This window comes from Aphelocoma coerulescens, chromosome 3 (assembly GCF_041296385.1).
Source record: "Aphelocoma coerulescens isolate FSJ_1873_10779 chromosome 3, UR_Acoe_1.0, whole genome shotgun sequence".
Lineage (NCBI taxonomy): Eukaryota > Metazoa > Chordata > Aves > Passeriformes > Corvidae > Aphelocoma > Aphelocoma coerulescens.
The window spans coordinates 88,409,588-88,426,834 of record NC_091016.1 but is presented as its reverse complement, the minus strand read 5'-3'; the positions used below and the strand labels follow the sequence as shown (position 1 = coordinate 88,426,834).

Genomic DNA, 17,247 nt, shown 5'->3' with positions numbered 1-17,247 from the left:
AAATTAATTTCTCCCTATTAAGCCTTACTAGGATGGCCTCAACTAGAGGCTTGCATTCAATTACAGGCACCACAGCATCAGGAAAACATGAGTCAACATGACAGACTACAAAGAATAACAAGAAAGGTCAGCAGTACAAAAAATATGGAGTATAAGGAAAAAGTGAACAAACAAGCATTTAACATGGAGAGGAAATGATACTCATATTCAAGTACATAAAATGGTGCTGCCAAATCAAAAGATGGTATTTTCCCCATATCCATCAAGATGGCCACAGGCAGAACAATAAGTGCAAGGGTTAAACTTTGCAAAAGAGAGTTGGTTAGGCAGAAAAACCTCAAGTCACTAGTATTTAGAATCAATGTACTTTGATAATTAACTAATAAGTATTATCCTCACTATGTCAAATCAGTTTAACCACTTCACCCTGTCTCACCACAAGACATCTGCATTCAAGATCATGAAGAAAATCATTAACAGCCACCATCTCTTCCAGACTATTTAAGATGTCACCATTCATTTTTGAAGCACTGCATCTCACACCTCATATTATGCAATTTACGTGGGACCAGAAGAGACAACATTCCTTAATAAACAGTAAATTTCCATTTGATCCAAAAAATGCTGGTAGGCTCTGGCTCAGAACTAGAACTTTTTGTCCGATTTGCAAAATCTAGTATCTTTTTCCTGAAGTGAGATTCTAAGTGTCAGTTAATAATGTTGTTTCAATGTTACCATTGCTACTGCATGCACTGACAAAGTCAAAATTTGTTTGGATTTCCTGTGTGGCATCTCAGATCACAACAAGCAAATTTCGTGGTACCTGTCAACTTCCTTAAGGTGATGACAAAGGAAACTGTAATGGCTTTATGTTCTAATGATTCTTACACTTCCTGTAGTGCAGGAAAGAAAGGCTGTCAAGATTTTTTGACATCAAGATATGGAAGTTTCAATGAAAAATGTTGCAGTGAAGTTTCTCACATCAGTGTTTCTGAAAAGGAGAGCATACTAACTTCATTTCATAGGCTAGCTAGCAGTTGTTTCTGGCTATTCATTATTCTAGCCTGGGAGCTGTCTCCTCCTCTACTACTAAACTTTTCTTCTGTCTCCACAAAGACTTGGGCCAAAATGAGAAAATTTCAGAACACCACTATCACTATAGCTACCTCTAGTTTTATACTGCCTACCCCAGGCCTTTAGGAAAGAGATGAATTAGAAAGGTGAAAACATCTGCTGTAGGAAATCAACATAATACTGAAAATTTAGCCCTCCAGACAGTAAAATAAGAATATCTGAGCAAGAGGTATTTACCTGATACTCACTCCCCCTGTAGATGGCATATTTACAAGGAATCACAAATAGACTGTATCCATCTCTACTGAGTTAAGAAGCAGTCCCATCTGCCAGCCAAGAACCATGGTAAAGAATTCTGCCCGTTCCTCCTCTTCGTGTCAAAGAATGTTCCTTCAGAGCTGCAAAACTGAATTATACGAATATGCATATTAACTAGATGATTCTTTCTTTCACAAATTATCTAACTCATAATTAACTTTTAGTTATTAATATGCTTATTCGTATAATTTAGCTTCCAGCTTCCAACAAAACTATGGTGGCAGAAAGAAAAAGCCTGGGAAGCCAGTATCATTCCTGTTAAATAGACCAGCTGAGTTTTACACTTGATGAAAAGAGGCTGTCATTGTAATTCATTGTAACACCTCAGCTCCTAATGCATCAGAAGGCACATCAAAAAAAACAATTTTAAGGTTCCAGCCCCTCAAAAAATATTTAGATATCTGTGTTTTACTGCAAGGCTAATGGAGGAAGTGGCTATACCTCCTGACTATACTTTTACTGTGTTTTTATAGTGTGGGAAATTTTTTATTCCAGATGAGGGATAATTTGAAAGTTTTCAAAGTTCATCTTGCTTCTTTAGATTGGATTTTGTATTCCTTTCAGGCTAATTTTCCATACTTTACCTGTAAACCTTGTTGACCAGCTGCAGTAACAACAAAATGCTTTTTTGCAGCATATTTCAATATGAGGATTTCCAAGTGTTTGCAAACACACCTCAGCACACAAGTAAAATAATACATTATTATGCAAAAAAAATAAAAATCTATTTTTGCACTCAGCAATATTTTAGCCTACTTTACTTGCAAACAAAAAAAGCAAGTCAGGAATTTGAAGAAAACTGAGTCATTAGTCTTCAGGTGATACAAATATATTCTTTGTACTTGCGTATTACTTCCACACTATGGTAACTACAATAACTTATTTCATCATAATTATGCAGATGTATGTCAAAAATCACAGTAAGGGATTAGCCATATTTCTTACACAGCTAAAACAGCTTTGAACAAAATATGATTTCAAAGTTGCCTTGGGTTTTTTAAGCTCATATTGCTTTTTGCTAATCCAATTTTCAATTTCCCAAAGCAAGACTGTTTGCCAAAACGAGTACTGAATTTTAAAAATTATGAATTTCATCCACATGACTACAAAAAATAAGAGCTGTTTCCACCCAACTCTGATAACATTTCATCTCTAAACACAGACTGCGTAACTAAAAAACACTTTACTATCTCAAAGAATTGTTACATTAGAAAATTTTTAAGTCATTTTTACAACTGGAGTAGTTGAGATGTTGAATGTTGAAGTTCAAGGTTGCCATAGGAAATACAAAAAGGTTTACAATGCATCTACAATTTTTTCCAGTTAGAGAAAATGCTTCCAGTCCCCATTTGCAAGAGCAGTGACGCTTGCATAGCATGTATGATGATGTAAATGGTGGGCATGAGGTTATGAAATTATGTTTAGCAATTAGAATATTAAATTCCAAGTCAAAATTACCAGTTTTAGGCGTTCTTTTCTCCTCTTGCCAAAGGAAGAGCTTGATGATCCAGGTTCTGATTCTGGGCCTCCAGTTTTACCATTATCATCATCCTCCTCTTCATCTTCATCAAAGCACCATTCTGGAAGCTCTGGTGGTGATGGTGCATCATCTTCATCGCCATAACGACGAAACAATTCCTTCAAATAGTCACCTTTATAAATACCTGGAGGTCTAGCCTGAGCAAAAGTAGCCACAGCAGCCTCAATACTGTAAAAAAAAAAAAAAATTCAAAATCGCTCTGAATGATTAATTTACATGTCTTAGTCATGTCATGCTTTACCAAACATAAGAATTATTGGCACTGACAATCAATACAAATTCTGAAGTGGTCATTGCAAAAACATTCCTTATATTTGAAAGTCCATGCTTAGATCATTCTGGTAGCAGTTGCTCTTGCACAAGATTCTGTGTAACTCTGTAGGCACTGCAAATGTTCTCAAGTAACTGCAGCTCGGGCTGCTTTGAGTCCTTATTGTGAGTCAATAGTGGTCTGCTGATCACCCAGATACAACTTTTTTTATTGCTACAGAGAAGCAATGGGTGGCATGCAGACCTGAGGACTGCACGAATGCAAAAAAAGACCACAGAAACATATCAACAAACTTAATGAAGAAAATTGAAAATGTTCAAATTCAAATATGGTTACATTTTTCTCCCCTAAGAATTGTCTTTCCTCTTATCAGAGGTTTTGCTATCGTACTGGGAAAAATCATCCCAATCTTTCTAAATTACTTCTCTTTCCAGAAGCTTCTCATAAAAACACTGTAGTTCAGAAGCCTCTTACTATGCCCCTAACACTTAATCTTGCTCAAATAAATTGGAGGCTGGACCACAAAAAAATTAGAAACCAAAACTAACAGCCATGCATCTCTACCAGCCAACTGGAAAATTCTCCAAAATATACAAGGATTTTATTGTTGCCATTTGCATAGATCCTATGAAAATGTTTAACTAAAAACATTGGATGTAATTCTCTCTTCCATTTATCATGGCTGTGAAGAGCAGTAATGCTCCAAGGATCAACATTTTAAAATCTTGCTATGTAGAGGAGAGGAAAAACCACAAAAGATCAAGAGATGCCCCTGTTAGGCTTCTTGACAAGTACATGTCTTAAAACTGGAATAAAAGCACATACTACAGCCTGTGACATTATTTTTTTTTCAGATACTTAATTCAAAATGCGCTTTTTTTTTGTCTGACCTGTACAGTATGGAATGGAGCCTAAGAACTTTAAGAAGTAAATTTTCCATAATAGACAGAAAGAGTGTCTAAGAACCAGTAAGGTTGATTCACTCTTCTGATCTTTGTAAGAGGAGAAAACAAGACGTTTTCCAGAGTGAGACATAGTCTCATTTCAAAAATAAGAGTTTTAAAGTCTGAGTTACTTAGAAGGACCTTTCTTCCCCATTCTAATTCTTTTCTAAGACTCCTAATTTCTTTCTCACAAGACATTTTTTACTTTGCTATCTTTCTTAAATTGTTTCACATCTTCTGTAATGAATGCCACTGAAAGGACAAAACAAACCAAAAGTGATGGGGTCTGAAAAATGCTCGAATTTTTCTCTGATGATATCAGAGGAACTCTTATAATCTTCTGCAATAGATGGCAATGAACGCCAAAAGATTTCAAGTACAGATTTCAAGTACAGAAACCTAGCTGAAAGAAAACAATTTTCCATGTTCTAGAAACACAGCAGTCTTTGGGAAAAATGAGTTCTTGAAAAGAGAATCAAGTAAGGTTTCTGACCACTAGCTGGAGAGCTTTCAGGCTTTCAGGCCTTTCTCTAAACTAACTATAAAATACACCCCAGTGTACACAATACATCAGCAACACTCCTACATCATATGCTTAAGGAAGGGATACGGATAGATTTTTCCATCACGAAGATCTTATTTCCTCATTAGCAAGAAACAGTGCCTTGATTCAAAAAATGATACAGCAAATTAGATTTATCTTGATACAATGCTCAGCATCAGCCAGCATCTTGCCAAAATTGTTTCTTTCGCTGTGGACATTCTTCCCTACCAGGGGATATCTGGATGTTTTATTAAAATAATCTGACAGAGATGAACAAACTTGATACAATTAACTACCCAAAGCAAAAAAAAAATAAGACATGGCTGTTGAATTTTAAGGCTTTTCCCACCACAGTTTGAAAACAGGCTGCATAAAAGCAGGAGATCCAAAGAGATTCAAGTGTCTTTCCTCTTTAGAACAAAGGACCAATTCTAAGTCTAAATATTGCATGCTACTTTTAAATTGTTTGACTAAAAGCATACAAATTTTCTAATTCATAGGAACAACTAGAATCATACTATAAAGATATTTGTGCCTGTGTCTACTTCCTATACACAGCTGGGATCCTGCAAAGATTCAGCCACCCATTACCAATGGTGTTCTGTCTCCATTACTCCAATGTCTTTATTCCAAGTTTACTAACAGACAGTAATGACCTAGTTCTTTGCAAACAGCTTGCACATGTATGCTAAGGATAATAACTGCATGTCCAGTCACAAGAAAATCCTGCAACAGGAGTAGAATTTTCTTCACTCAAAGGACCATGTACAAGAAGTATCACCAGACTGCTTAATGGACTTGTCAAGAAACATGACTTTCACAGGACTCTGTCAAGAAAGAAATAATATTTTGTAAATACTACCAAACAAAAGTTATGCAAAATTTATGTCCACCAGAATGGTACGGGCATTTTTTGGGTTTGGGGTTTCTTTTTACACTAATGTTATCTGAAAAAGGTAACTACTCTATATGAAAGCACCAACATTTTTAAAATACAGAAAAAATGGGTGAGTCTGTATAGAAGCATGCTGTAGACTTTAGTCAAAAAACAAGCTGGAAACAAGGACTTTGTCTGCCCCCAATCCTTCAGAATATGTTACTCTGCTGTTGCTCTAGCTAATCTCTTCAGATCTCAAAAAAATCCCAAAAACCTACACGCACACCTACATGAAAAAGATGAAAAAGTATGGGAAATAATCTTTCAGGAATCTCTGAACTCTACATTCTTACTTAAAATGTAGGACACGTCAGGGGAAGAGACACAACATAATATATACATTGCTAAAGGCCCACACACAGCACGTACAGCTGACTTTTGACCTACCAGACCTGGAATTCTTGACTACAACAGGCTAAGCTACCAAGAGATTATATGAAAAATGTTAATATGGGCTGTTTGCTCAAGATTATTAGGCAGCTATAAAACAACTAACAGCGAATACATTAGCATAGCTGTCAGGACAATGAGTGAAACATGCTGAAGAACCCTTTGGCCACATTCCACAAATCCCCAGGAACTAACATTCAAAGTTACCTCCAGTCCAACTTCTCGACCAAAAAGGCACAGATCAAAAATCCAGTTCTATTGAAACCATGTGTACAATGGACACCTAAAAAATACAAGAAAAGGGCATAATCACTTGCAAGTGGTTTTAACAAACATATTTAGTATTGAAAGTGTGGGTTTGGATCCTTCCACCTTCATCTGTAACATTAACAGGTTATCTCCATTCCTATCACGGCAGCACAGACCACGTAAGGCACATAAGCCTAAAAGGCAATTTATCACATTCTTTCTGCAAATTAGCAGCACCAAGGGTACAGGGTACTTCAGTTCATCCCAATCAAGAGCACTAACTTAATGCGATTGAAATATGGCTAATACAGATAAGATTCACAAATCTGCTCAAATGCTTGTCAGAAGGCAATATAATCAAATTCATTAATTATGCTTTTAGTGGATTCAATAAGCATGACATTCATTTCATACCATCAGGCAAAAAATCATATTCAGATTACCTTACGTCAAAATTGAAAGGGGTGCCACTAGACCACAATTCTACCTCAAATTCGCTATTACCATGCTAAGACCACACTTACTAATTTTGAAAAAAAAAAAGAATCTACAAAAAGAAAACTATATGACAGTATAATCACCTTGAATTGCTTATCTTTTCAATGTGAGAAAAAAACCAAGTAAGTCTTCAGCCTCTATTTTACCGAACTCATCCCCCAGTGAAAGGAGGGATACACTGTCAAAAGTAGTCCATTTTTTTTTTCCTCAAGGCAACAGCACCATCTAGTGAACGCAGACCAGCCTCAAAAATTCGTGGTATTAAAAATGTCATGAAGGATTCAGGCAAGATGTTGCCTCTTCCTCCTTCTTTATTTTAAATTATAAATATCATTACAGTTTCTACTAACAGCAAGAGCAATTATTCTTAACATTTTTCAGTTGTTACCATAGAATCATAGAATCATTTAGGTTGGAAGAGACTCTTAAGTACATCAAATACAACCACTAACCCAGCATTGCCAAGTCCACCACTAAGCCATGTCCTTAAGTGCCACATCTACACAGCTTCTAAATACCTTCAGGGACTTCCCTGCACAGTCTGTTCCTGTGCTTGACAACTTCACCTTTTGGTGAAGAAATTTTTCCTAATGTCCTAAACCTCCCTGTTGTAACTTAAGGCCATTTCCTCTTGTCCTCTCGCTGGTTGCCTGGGGAAAAGAGACTGACCCCCCACCTGGCTACAGACTCCTTTCAGGCAGTTGTAGAGAGTGATAAGATCACCCCTGAAACTCGTTTTCACCAAGCTAAACAATCCCAGCTCCCTCAGCCACTCCTAATAACACTTGTGCTCCAGACCCTTCACCAGCTCCACTGACTTTCTCTGGAGACACTCCAGCATGTCAATGCCTGAGCACCAGTGCCAAGTACTGGGGGAAAATCACTTCCTAATTCTCCTGGACATTGGCCTTCTTGACCACCTGGGCACACTGATGGCTCATGGTCAGTAGACCAGCACACCTGATGCCTTAGGATTTTAGCTTCTATATTTTTCATATATCTGTAATCCTGTAATTCATTAGTGTATAACTCTAAACTCCATATAGACTGTTAGCTACTGTTCTACCATTTCAGTCAAACAAAACAATTCCTCTCTAGGTCTGAAATTCAAGGACACCTTACTGTCTCAGGCCCTGAGAAATGTAAACAAAAGTGAGTTGCAAGGGAGCAAACCTGGGGTAAATTACTTCATTGCCTGAAGCTGTAGTTGGAGGGTTAACCCCCAACATGCAAATGGACCAAACTTACAAAAGTGTGAAAACTCATGACCTGTCGTCCATTTTGGGTGTAGCCCCTGGGTGGGCTTCATCTGCCCAAAGTGTACTTGAAGGCCCTTCAATAAATATAATCACTTTTTATTCTCTTAATTTTGTCTAGCCTCTGTTTTTATGTAGTCCCACAAGGCATCACACCCAGGTCCTTTTCTGCCAGGCAGCTTTCCAGCTGCTCTTGCCCAAGCCAGTAGCATTAGCTGGGGTTGTTGTGACCCAAAGTGCAAGACCTGGCACTCAACACCATGAAGCAAGCCACTTAAGCTTTAATTCATTTTCTCATTTCTCTACCACAGCTAGTAAAATAAGTTTAGCAACAATTCACTTGATGCATATTCAAATAAAATGTGAATATCTGTATTTTTTCTTTATACTCCTCTACACTGGAAGTATAAATTTTTTCAACTGGAGAACCAAAAATTACCCACAAAAAGCAGACCAATGGAAAAAAACCCACAAATTTAAGTGGGTAAAAAGAAATACATATTAACTGTAACAGGATCAGGTTTTGTGCCTGCCCGATCAAGCTCTCCTTCTTGATAAAGCAAAGTAAAAATTACTATAAATTTTTCGGATTCATCATTTCTAACTATTTAAAAATACTAAAAACTGTGTAACTTGCATCAAATGAAATGAATTTTAGCTTCCTTATATAATTTATTCCTAGCAATCATTTCTCCTTTGTTTTCTGCTGAAGCAAAATTTTTGCACATCCCTTCCTTAAGGCTGGGAGGCATACTCCTGGTCCTTCGTGCTGCAAAAATAAAGTCTCCTTCCTATATTGTTCTAGATTAATTGAAAATTTTGATCACTTATCATTCACATTTCAGTCTCTTTTCATATCTAATCTTGACACTAAGAAGGAAATTGCACACAATTGCTATCACTAAGTCCTGCAGCTGTTACTGCTGCCAAGAAGGTTAAGTCAATAATTTTATACACACGACAAAGATAAGAAGCATCTCAGCGTGAGACCAATGGCTTGAAAGGGAAAGATCACACAGGGTGCAGTACTATCACCGCTGTAGACTGCTTTTGCTTTTGATAAAAACATCCTCCACACCAGTCCCTGGAAACAAGTGTCCCAAACGACAAATTTCAGTAATTCACAGAAGGGAAATGGAAAATTCCAACATTCCTCTTTTACTATGAAAGCCTAAACAACACATTCTCCAAAAGTTTAGTCAACATACTATTTTCTCCTTGGCTCTTTCTAATTGACCTTTTTGTCCTATAGCAGTGAAACATCTAAATAATGGAAAAACATTCCAAAATTCATCAAAGCCAAAAAGTTAGTGACTCAACACTAAAAATAGCATTTTATAAGTTGAAATATCAGCTAAATGTGTCTGCTACTTATAGGATATCACCGTGCTATTCATGCACTATATAAATTGCTGACTATAACCACATTTTCAAGTTCTAAAATATTATTGGAGGACCAAGTGGAAGAACTGCAAAAGGAGAGTGAAAACAAGGAACTGCTAAACAAAAAAGTGAGTGAGATCAGTCACCAACAATACCTTGCTTCTGGTGTAATTTTTGAAATACTGTTAGTGACTGGTCCCACTCACTCCCATTTAGCAGTTCCTCATTTTTTAAACCACGTAGTTGTGTTACCATTCAGAGAAGAACACATAGGTCTCTGGGCTGGTTTCAACTGAAGCAGTTAATTTTCTTCACAGTTGCTAGTACAGGGCTGTGTTCTGGATTTGTGCTGAACACAGGGCTGATGATACAGAGATGTTTTTGTTACTGCTGAGCAGGGCTTACACAGAGCCAAGGCCTTTTCTGATTTTCATGCTGCCACGCTGGTGAGGAAGTTAGGGGTGCCTGAGAAGTTGGGAGGAGACACATCTGGAACAGTTGACCCAAACAGGACCCAAACCCCAAAGGCACTCTCCAGACCATAAAACATCATGCTCAGTGCACAAAGAGGGAGGAAGAAGGAGGAATTGGGGGACATTCAAAGTGATGGCATTTGTCTTCCCAAGTCACTGTTACACATGAGGCTCTGCTCTCCTGGGGATGGCTGAACACCTGCCTGCCCAGGGGAAGCACTGAATTCCTTCCTTGTTTTACTTTGCTTGTGTGCATGGCCTTTCCTTTCCCTATGTGGAACTGTCTTCATCTCAACTCGTGAGTTCTCTACATTTACCCTTCCACTTCTCTCCCCAGTCCCACTGGTGGGGCAGTGAGGGAGCAACTGTGTGGGACATGGTTGCTGTCTAGAGCTAAAACACAACAGTCTTGAATTAAACTGCATTCTATGTGCAATAAGGAAGTAAGAAAGTACCTAACAGAAAACTAGGTGAAAAAAATGTGTGACCAAATTAAATCTCTCAAGCACTCAAAAAAAAAAAAAATTGTCAGTGGTATCATATCCTGCAACAGAAGCAATGTCTACAAATTGAAATACAATAAATTCTGTTTCAACATGAGAAAAAACCACCTGTATATTGTAAATGTTAGCAAACACTGGAAGAGGCTGCCAGAAAAAGTTGAGGAGTCTTCAATCTTAGAGGCTGGTCAAAAGCCAAATGGGCATAGTCCTGAGGAAGCTGCTTTAGCTGTCCCTGTTCTAAAGAAGGGCAACTGAGTAGCTGATTTCCACCGGTCCCTTCCAACAACTTCAGCTATCCTACTGTGTATCTGGATGAATCCTAAACTGCATGAACATACGAGCTTAGTTTACCAAGCTCTTAGCAATGACACACCTGCACAAACAACTGTTCCATGTACTCCTAAGTTGCAGAGACGCTCAGATTCAAGAAGGCTGCAAAATTATCATCCAAGGGGAATTGAGGACAACACCCATTCTGACTCTGGAAACTCACCTGCAAAGTAATTTCTTGTCTCTGATAGTTTGCAGGCAGAAATGAACATTAATATGATTAACAAAAATCAGAGTAAAAAAGTTTTAACTAAAACTAGAAGGGATGCAAATTAAACTCAGAACTTATTTCTCTCTGAGTAAAAAAAAGGTATGCTTAGAATATTGAAATATTCACTACAAGACCGTATACCACAGAAGAAAAATTTAGCCTAGTATCTGCTGCCAGTTTTGTGAGACTTGCTAAAAAATCCCTGATAATTCAGTTACCAAATATGACTTCAAGTAAACCAGACCACCAAATGTCAACCCAATACATAACTTGCATTTGTATCAGCAGAAGCTACAAAACCACAGTGCAAGTATCATGTACTTGTACACAGCTCTTGGGCCTGTATAGTTTTCTGCATTAAGTCAACAGAAACATACTACTATCTGTAAAAAAAGAAATATACTTGTTTTGCAATAAAAGCAATCAAATTTATATATGCATAAACACTCTACTGAGGAAATTCCTTTGCTCAGACTTCTAAGAAACAGCAGCTACAAGCAAATGTGAAATAAAGTAAGAGTAAAAACTAATGATGGGTGTAAGATGGATATAAGATGTACCTATAAGCTCTGAAGGATTCTTATCACTGAAGTGCTCGCATACACGGATAAATGTTTCTGTATTCTCAGGTGTAGGGCACTCACCATGCCTGAAAAACACAAGAACACAGGGATTAGGAGACATCTGGGGGAAACAGTAAAAGAGAAAAAGAAATTAATTTCTTCAGTGTGATCTTCCAAATTTCTAAAGCCAAAGAAGTAATTAAAAAGTGCACACAACTTACCCTTTACACTGGAGCTTTATATATTTAATTCCCTCTTTCTCTATATCATTTCTGTCATAGAATCTAGTGGTGTTGGTCAAGTCTACCAGCAGACCCATTTTAACCTAAAAAGCAAAAAAAAAATTAAAAATAAACTTATATATGTGGTTCAAATACCAGTGCATAAATTCTAAATGGCTAAAAACATAATAATTAAAAGCAACTGCAGGCCACATTTGTAAGTTTAAAAATTATTAAATATTGCATTTGTTTGTAAAATCTGTATTTTACCATCATTACAGACATCTGTATTTCGTCGTGAAAGCTGGTGTATAAATTAGCACTAGCCATCAACTCAAAAACTTCAGTTTGCTCCAACCAATGGTTCCAAATAAGAAAGATCTGCTAACAGCAGGAAAGTGTGGTAAATAATTACTTTAATATGCTAAAAAGACAAACAAGATGGAATCAAGTACTCTTATGGCAAATAGAATACTAAACACTGGCGCAGTGAAAGTACTGTAAGAAAATTAACCACTGAGACTTACATATAAGCACACTCAGAAAAAATAACTCGTTTTAACTTACTTATTAGAGTGCAAAACAATGAACACATTTTCAAGTTTAAATTAATCAAATTAATTAAATTCTTAGAAATGTCTTATTTAAAGCTAACATGCAAAACAACTTCAGATATTCAAAGATGCTTTCAGCAGTTAAGGTGACAGTTGTCAATCACTCAGATGTTACGGTGTACCTGAATCCAGGATGCATTGTCCACTCTACCCTAATGTGTTCCCTCGTGCATCAACTTACTTTTTTAGTGTTTGTTTTTATACCTGTAAAATGGGTGTTTTAAAGAGCCTTGTGGAAGTTACTACATTTTTAAAAACAAGGCTGGAAAGCAGAAATTCCACTGGGTGGCACAAAACACACACAGTATCAAAGTATATCCCGCTGATCCTTGTTCCAAACAAAAATGCTAACGACAAACCTACCAGTATTACTGTGCAAAAACAGCTCACTAACACACCTGTGCAAAGAAAGTATTTCTGGTCTCCTGTCTTGTAAGTGCAAGCAATTGCTTTTGGACAAAAAGCTCAGCGTTATGCTTTCAGGTAGCACCAACAGACTGGCAATAATTTAGCAGCACTGTTGAAAGAATTACAATGTAAAACACCGCTTCCACAAAATTCAGAAAAGGTGAAATCCAATTATAACTAGAATACAGTTCAGAAACAGCTGTTTCACACGAATATGGTGTTTAGTAGACCCCTAAAGGAAAATTTCCAATTATCTACAGAGCTAGTTCTCCATTGTATTCAAAGTTCTGATGATATATGCTTGTAATACTTACATACTTTCATATTACTTTTATTTATCAAATATTAAAAACCATCATGATGTTATATCAACAGCATTAAGACTTCTAAAGTAATATCCAGATCAGTTCTGAATTTCTAATTGTAAAGTCTGCATATTGTATTCAGAATACTTTATTTACTCTTATTATTGTGTTTTGCAGAAATATACCTCAGAAGGGGGTCCACCTGAAAACAATGTTACACCATCTGAAACTTCAAATATAAAGTGTCAACAGAGCTGCTAAACATGGAGACCGACAGCATCCTAGACAGTGATTAATTCTGAAGGAATTATGCAAAGGCAATTAATTCAACAATTACTTTCCTCCTTCTCCATTCCCTACAGCATTTTGCAAATATCTCCAACACTACTTAATTCAGGACTGTTGGACTTCTCACTTGCTATTCTTTTGCCATTATCACTGATCATTTCAATCATATACAACTGAAGCTCATGTGAAGTGACACTCTTCCTCACACATTTCATGGAGCAGTAAGGCAAACAGGCATCCAGTGTAATTTATCCAAAGCTATAGAAACATTTATGGAGCATAGAGCATATAAGGCCTGAAAGTAGTTTCCCTGCTTTACAGAAAGTCTAATCATTGACATTCTCAGTCCACGGGATTGACTGCACACTACAATTTAGAGACTGCAAAGCACAAGAAAATTATCAAGAAATTTTTAAAAAACAGAGGGATTATATAACATACCAAAGTATACAACTACGATTTTCAAAAAATCCATGCAAAAAAACCACTGGTACCACTGGAACAAAATAAAAGCTTTCCCCTCACTTCCTCACACTCCAGATATCTCCAGCTATTAATGCCTTACGCATGTGCTCTTCTGCTGCTGTGCAATTAAATGGGCTTTGCTAGGTTGCCCTGTATGAACCCAGAAGTTTCTCCTTAGACACTGGAAACTGAAAACACCCTCCCCAGGAAGGAGAGAACATACTACAGTACACTGAATTCACTCCAGTCTCAGGAATTTTTTCTTGCATTTCTTATTTGAGTAAAATAGTTTTGATCAATGATTGAATGTATCCGTGAAAATAATAATGTGGCTGAAAATTGGTAAGTAGTTTTCCTAATAGGAATTCTGTAACTTGAGCATACTAATTACCCAAACATTGAGCTAACTAACGTCGTAGCTCTTTGTGACAGAAATAAATCTACCTATATGCTCTAGAGAGCATTAATTGTATTAACCTACCTATTCAAGAAATAAATTTAAAAATAAATACATTATTCATGCTGTCACCAGTTGCTCAAGATACTATGCCAATATTGACAATCAGAAGAAAAACGGGGTTGCCATGGCTAATCAAATAAGTTTCTAACATTCAGATTGTCAGCAACAAGCTCCATGAGAAAAGGAATCACACAGGAAGCTTGGTAGAGACAGTTCCACCCAGACAGATGTTGTGTTAAATGCTGAGCTGGTACCTTCAAAAATCTGTAGTAACAGCAATATCTCTCTATTCCAGAAATCCAGATGTAAAAGTTTCTGCTGAAGTTTTTTTATTTGGGAGCTAAATTATATGGACTTAAGTAATAACCAGTTTTCAGAAGTGTAATTCATTCTGCAAAACATTAGCAGCAAAAAATACACTGCAGTAAAATTACAAGAACCATGCACAGTGAGCTACTTCTGCCTTGGGTGGGAAAATTCACTCTTCGAGGGCTCCTCAATTTCACATTTATTTCATTGCTGACTTGTTGGTAAACTGCTGATCTACAAACAGAGCACTCCAGTAACCACTACATAACTTGGCAAATAAAAAATATATATATTTTTTCAAAGAGCAAACACTCATCAATAGTGCCAGGGTCCAATACAATGTAAAAGATTTGACGAGAACAGAGAGTTTGAGAGAAATTCTATGTTCTGCTTGTTAATCAAAGTTATCAAAATGTAAGTGGGGATCCTCATGCTACTAATTTTACTATCAAATTCTAATAATCTGATGTCACTCAAGACATGATGAATTTGTAGCATTACCATAGGACTAATAGATGTGACTACTACAAAGTCTCACCATGATTTTTTTTTTGGTGGCAAATCACTATGGAAGCAAGCAATTTAGAAATTCTGAATAAGGCTGTGAAGCTCTCTGTAACTTCAAAATATACACAGAATTTTAAATTAGTTTAAACCACTAATAAGATTGGTTTGGGAAAATTTCCAGGTATGCCTATCAAATCCAGTCAGTCAAAAATAATATAACACATAAAAGAGGAACTCAAGTAGAATTTAGATGCACGTCAGAGACTGAAATATTATACTTTATGGCTTAAACATTTTTATGAAGGATTTTTGTCCATTAAAGCTGTATAAGGAAGGGACACCAACAAAAGCTGCACCACCAAAGCCCACCCTGAATGGGCCCCCTGACCGAGGCCCTGGACTGTAAATTGATCTGAGATAAGATAAAAGTGGCACTGTTCTCAGGTCTGGGATGGGGGAGAAGAATATTTCCACAAAATTAAGCCCAGCAGCTTCGGGGTGGAACCATAGCCCCAGGCTTATCTGCTGCCAGGTCTTGCACCTACTGTCCCCTCAGCCTGGGGGAGGAGGAGAGGTTTTGGGTGTGTAGCCTCTGGGCAGAGGCAGTGAATGCCCTGCATAGACTAGCTCAGCTGTGGAGGCCCCCCACTGCAGGAAAGCCACATCTACAGGACAAGATGTGAGGGACAGCAGAGGGGGTGTCACGGTCCATCAAAGGACCCCTGAATGGTTCCCCAGACCCTGCACCAGAGCACTGCACGTGATGCAAAAAGATGCAACCGATGCAGAGCCTTGCAAGGGACAGTGTTAAACTTGCCCCCGCTCAGGGGAGGCACCTGGGTGTTCCCACCTGGCCCAAACATATATTAATCCACTGGACTCTATCCTTTGTGGTGGGGGACCCTCACCACCAAGAAGACCAGATGGAAGGGAGCAGCAAGAAGTCATTGGGACCCACAGAGGGGTCATATGTCACTCTTCCTGTGCCCCTCCCACCACTTTTTTCTACTTCTTCCTTTCTCTTTCTTTGCTTCTTTTTACTGTTAAATAAACTATATCAATTTTTTGGTATCAACATTTAACCTCATCTGGTTTGAATTTTGTTTTGGGGAACATTTCGAACCTCAGAATTCTTTCAGTTTTATTCACAGACAGTTCTCTTGGTCCTCTGTGATTAGAGTGGACCGTAAAAGCACAGATGCAAGAATTCTAACAAGAAAAATCCTACCAGTTCAAGCACCTGAGAACAGGCACATATGCTTCACTGATAGTCCTTTCTTAGCGCATTACTGCACAGGTAACTTCTACCACTGCTACACCGAGTAGTTCACCATCTACTTCATACCTAAGACTAAATAAGATGAATAAAACGAGGATTCCCATCTTTTAGTTACCTAATTTTTCTGATGTTTCAGGTCTGATACTGTTAAATTTAGAATTAATTTAACCTAGATCAACAGCAAAAAACAATTTAAAAAAACACCAAAAAAAACCACTTCGTGATGCATCTCATAGACACAATCAAAACAAAAGGCGCTAAACTTCCTACATAAAGTTTAATAACCAATTAAATGCATTAGGTGCTAGGCCTTTCTTTGCCTAGCAGGCTCAAAATCCCATTTCCCACATCTCCAGATGCACTAGACTGGGCACAACACTTCAGAGACGTACATGAAAGGCTGGAAGGGTCCTGTTCCCCACCTTTATTGTCACAGTTGTGCTGCAGTGCAGAACAACAAGCAAACTGAAGCACACAGATAGAAATGGGCAAAACAGAGAATGAAGAAGTGAGCCAGAGCCAGAAGTCTGTAGTGGTGGATGCAGTGAGGTTCAATAAGGCAAAGTGCCGGGTCCCGTGCTCGGGTCACAGCAGCCCCAGGCAGTGCTACAGGTGGTGGGAGGAGTGGCTTGAGAGCTGCTCGGCAGAAAGGGACATGGGGGTGTTGGTTGACAGCTGGCTCAATATCAGCCAACATTGTGCTGCCCAGGTGGTCAGGAAGGTCAATGGCACCTGGCCTGTATCAGCAATGGTGTGGGCAGCAGGACCAGGGCAGTGATTGTCCCCCTGTACTCAGCAATGGTGAGGCCACACCTCAAGTGCTGTGTTTAGTTCTGGGCCTCCTCACTTTAAAAAGGACACTGAGCTGCTGGAGGGCAACCCAGCTGCTGCCCAGAGAAGGGTAACA

At 38.0% G+C, this 17,247-nt stretch overlaps 1 protein-coding gene across 2 annotated transcripts in view; it reads right to left on the bottom strand.

Annotated features, from left to right (window-relative positions):
• Positions 1–17,247, bottom strand: part of RNGTT (RNA guanylyltransferase and 5'-phosphatase) — a 183,067-nt gene that overhangs the window by 159,440 nt on the left and 6,380 nt on the right. For both annotated transcript variants that reach the window (XM_069011173.1, XM_069011172.1), the window contains exons 3-6: positions 11,706–11,809; positions 11,482–11,570; positions 6,226–6,301; positions 2,851–3,100 (exon numbers count right to left, since the gene is read on the bottom strand). In XM_069011173.1, the coding sequence (XP_068867274.1) occupies positions 2,851–3,100; positions 6,226–6,301; positions 11,482–11,570; positions 11,706–11,809 (519 nt within the window). The remainder of the gene's footprint in view (positions 1–2,850; positions 3,101–6,225; positions 6,302–11,481; positions 11,571–11,705; positions 11,810–17,247) is intronic.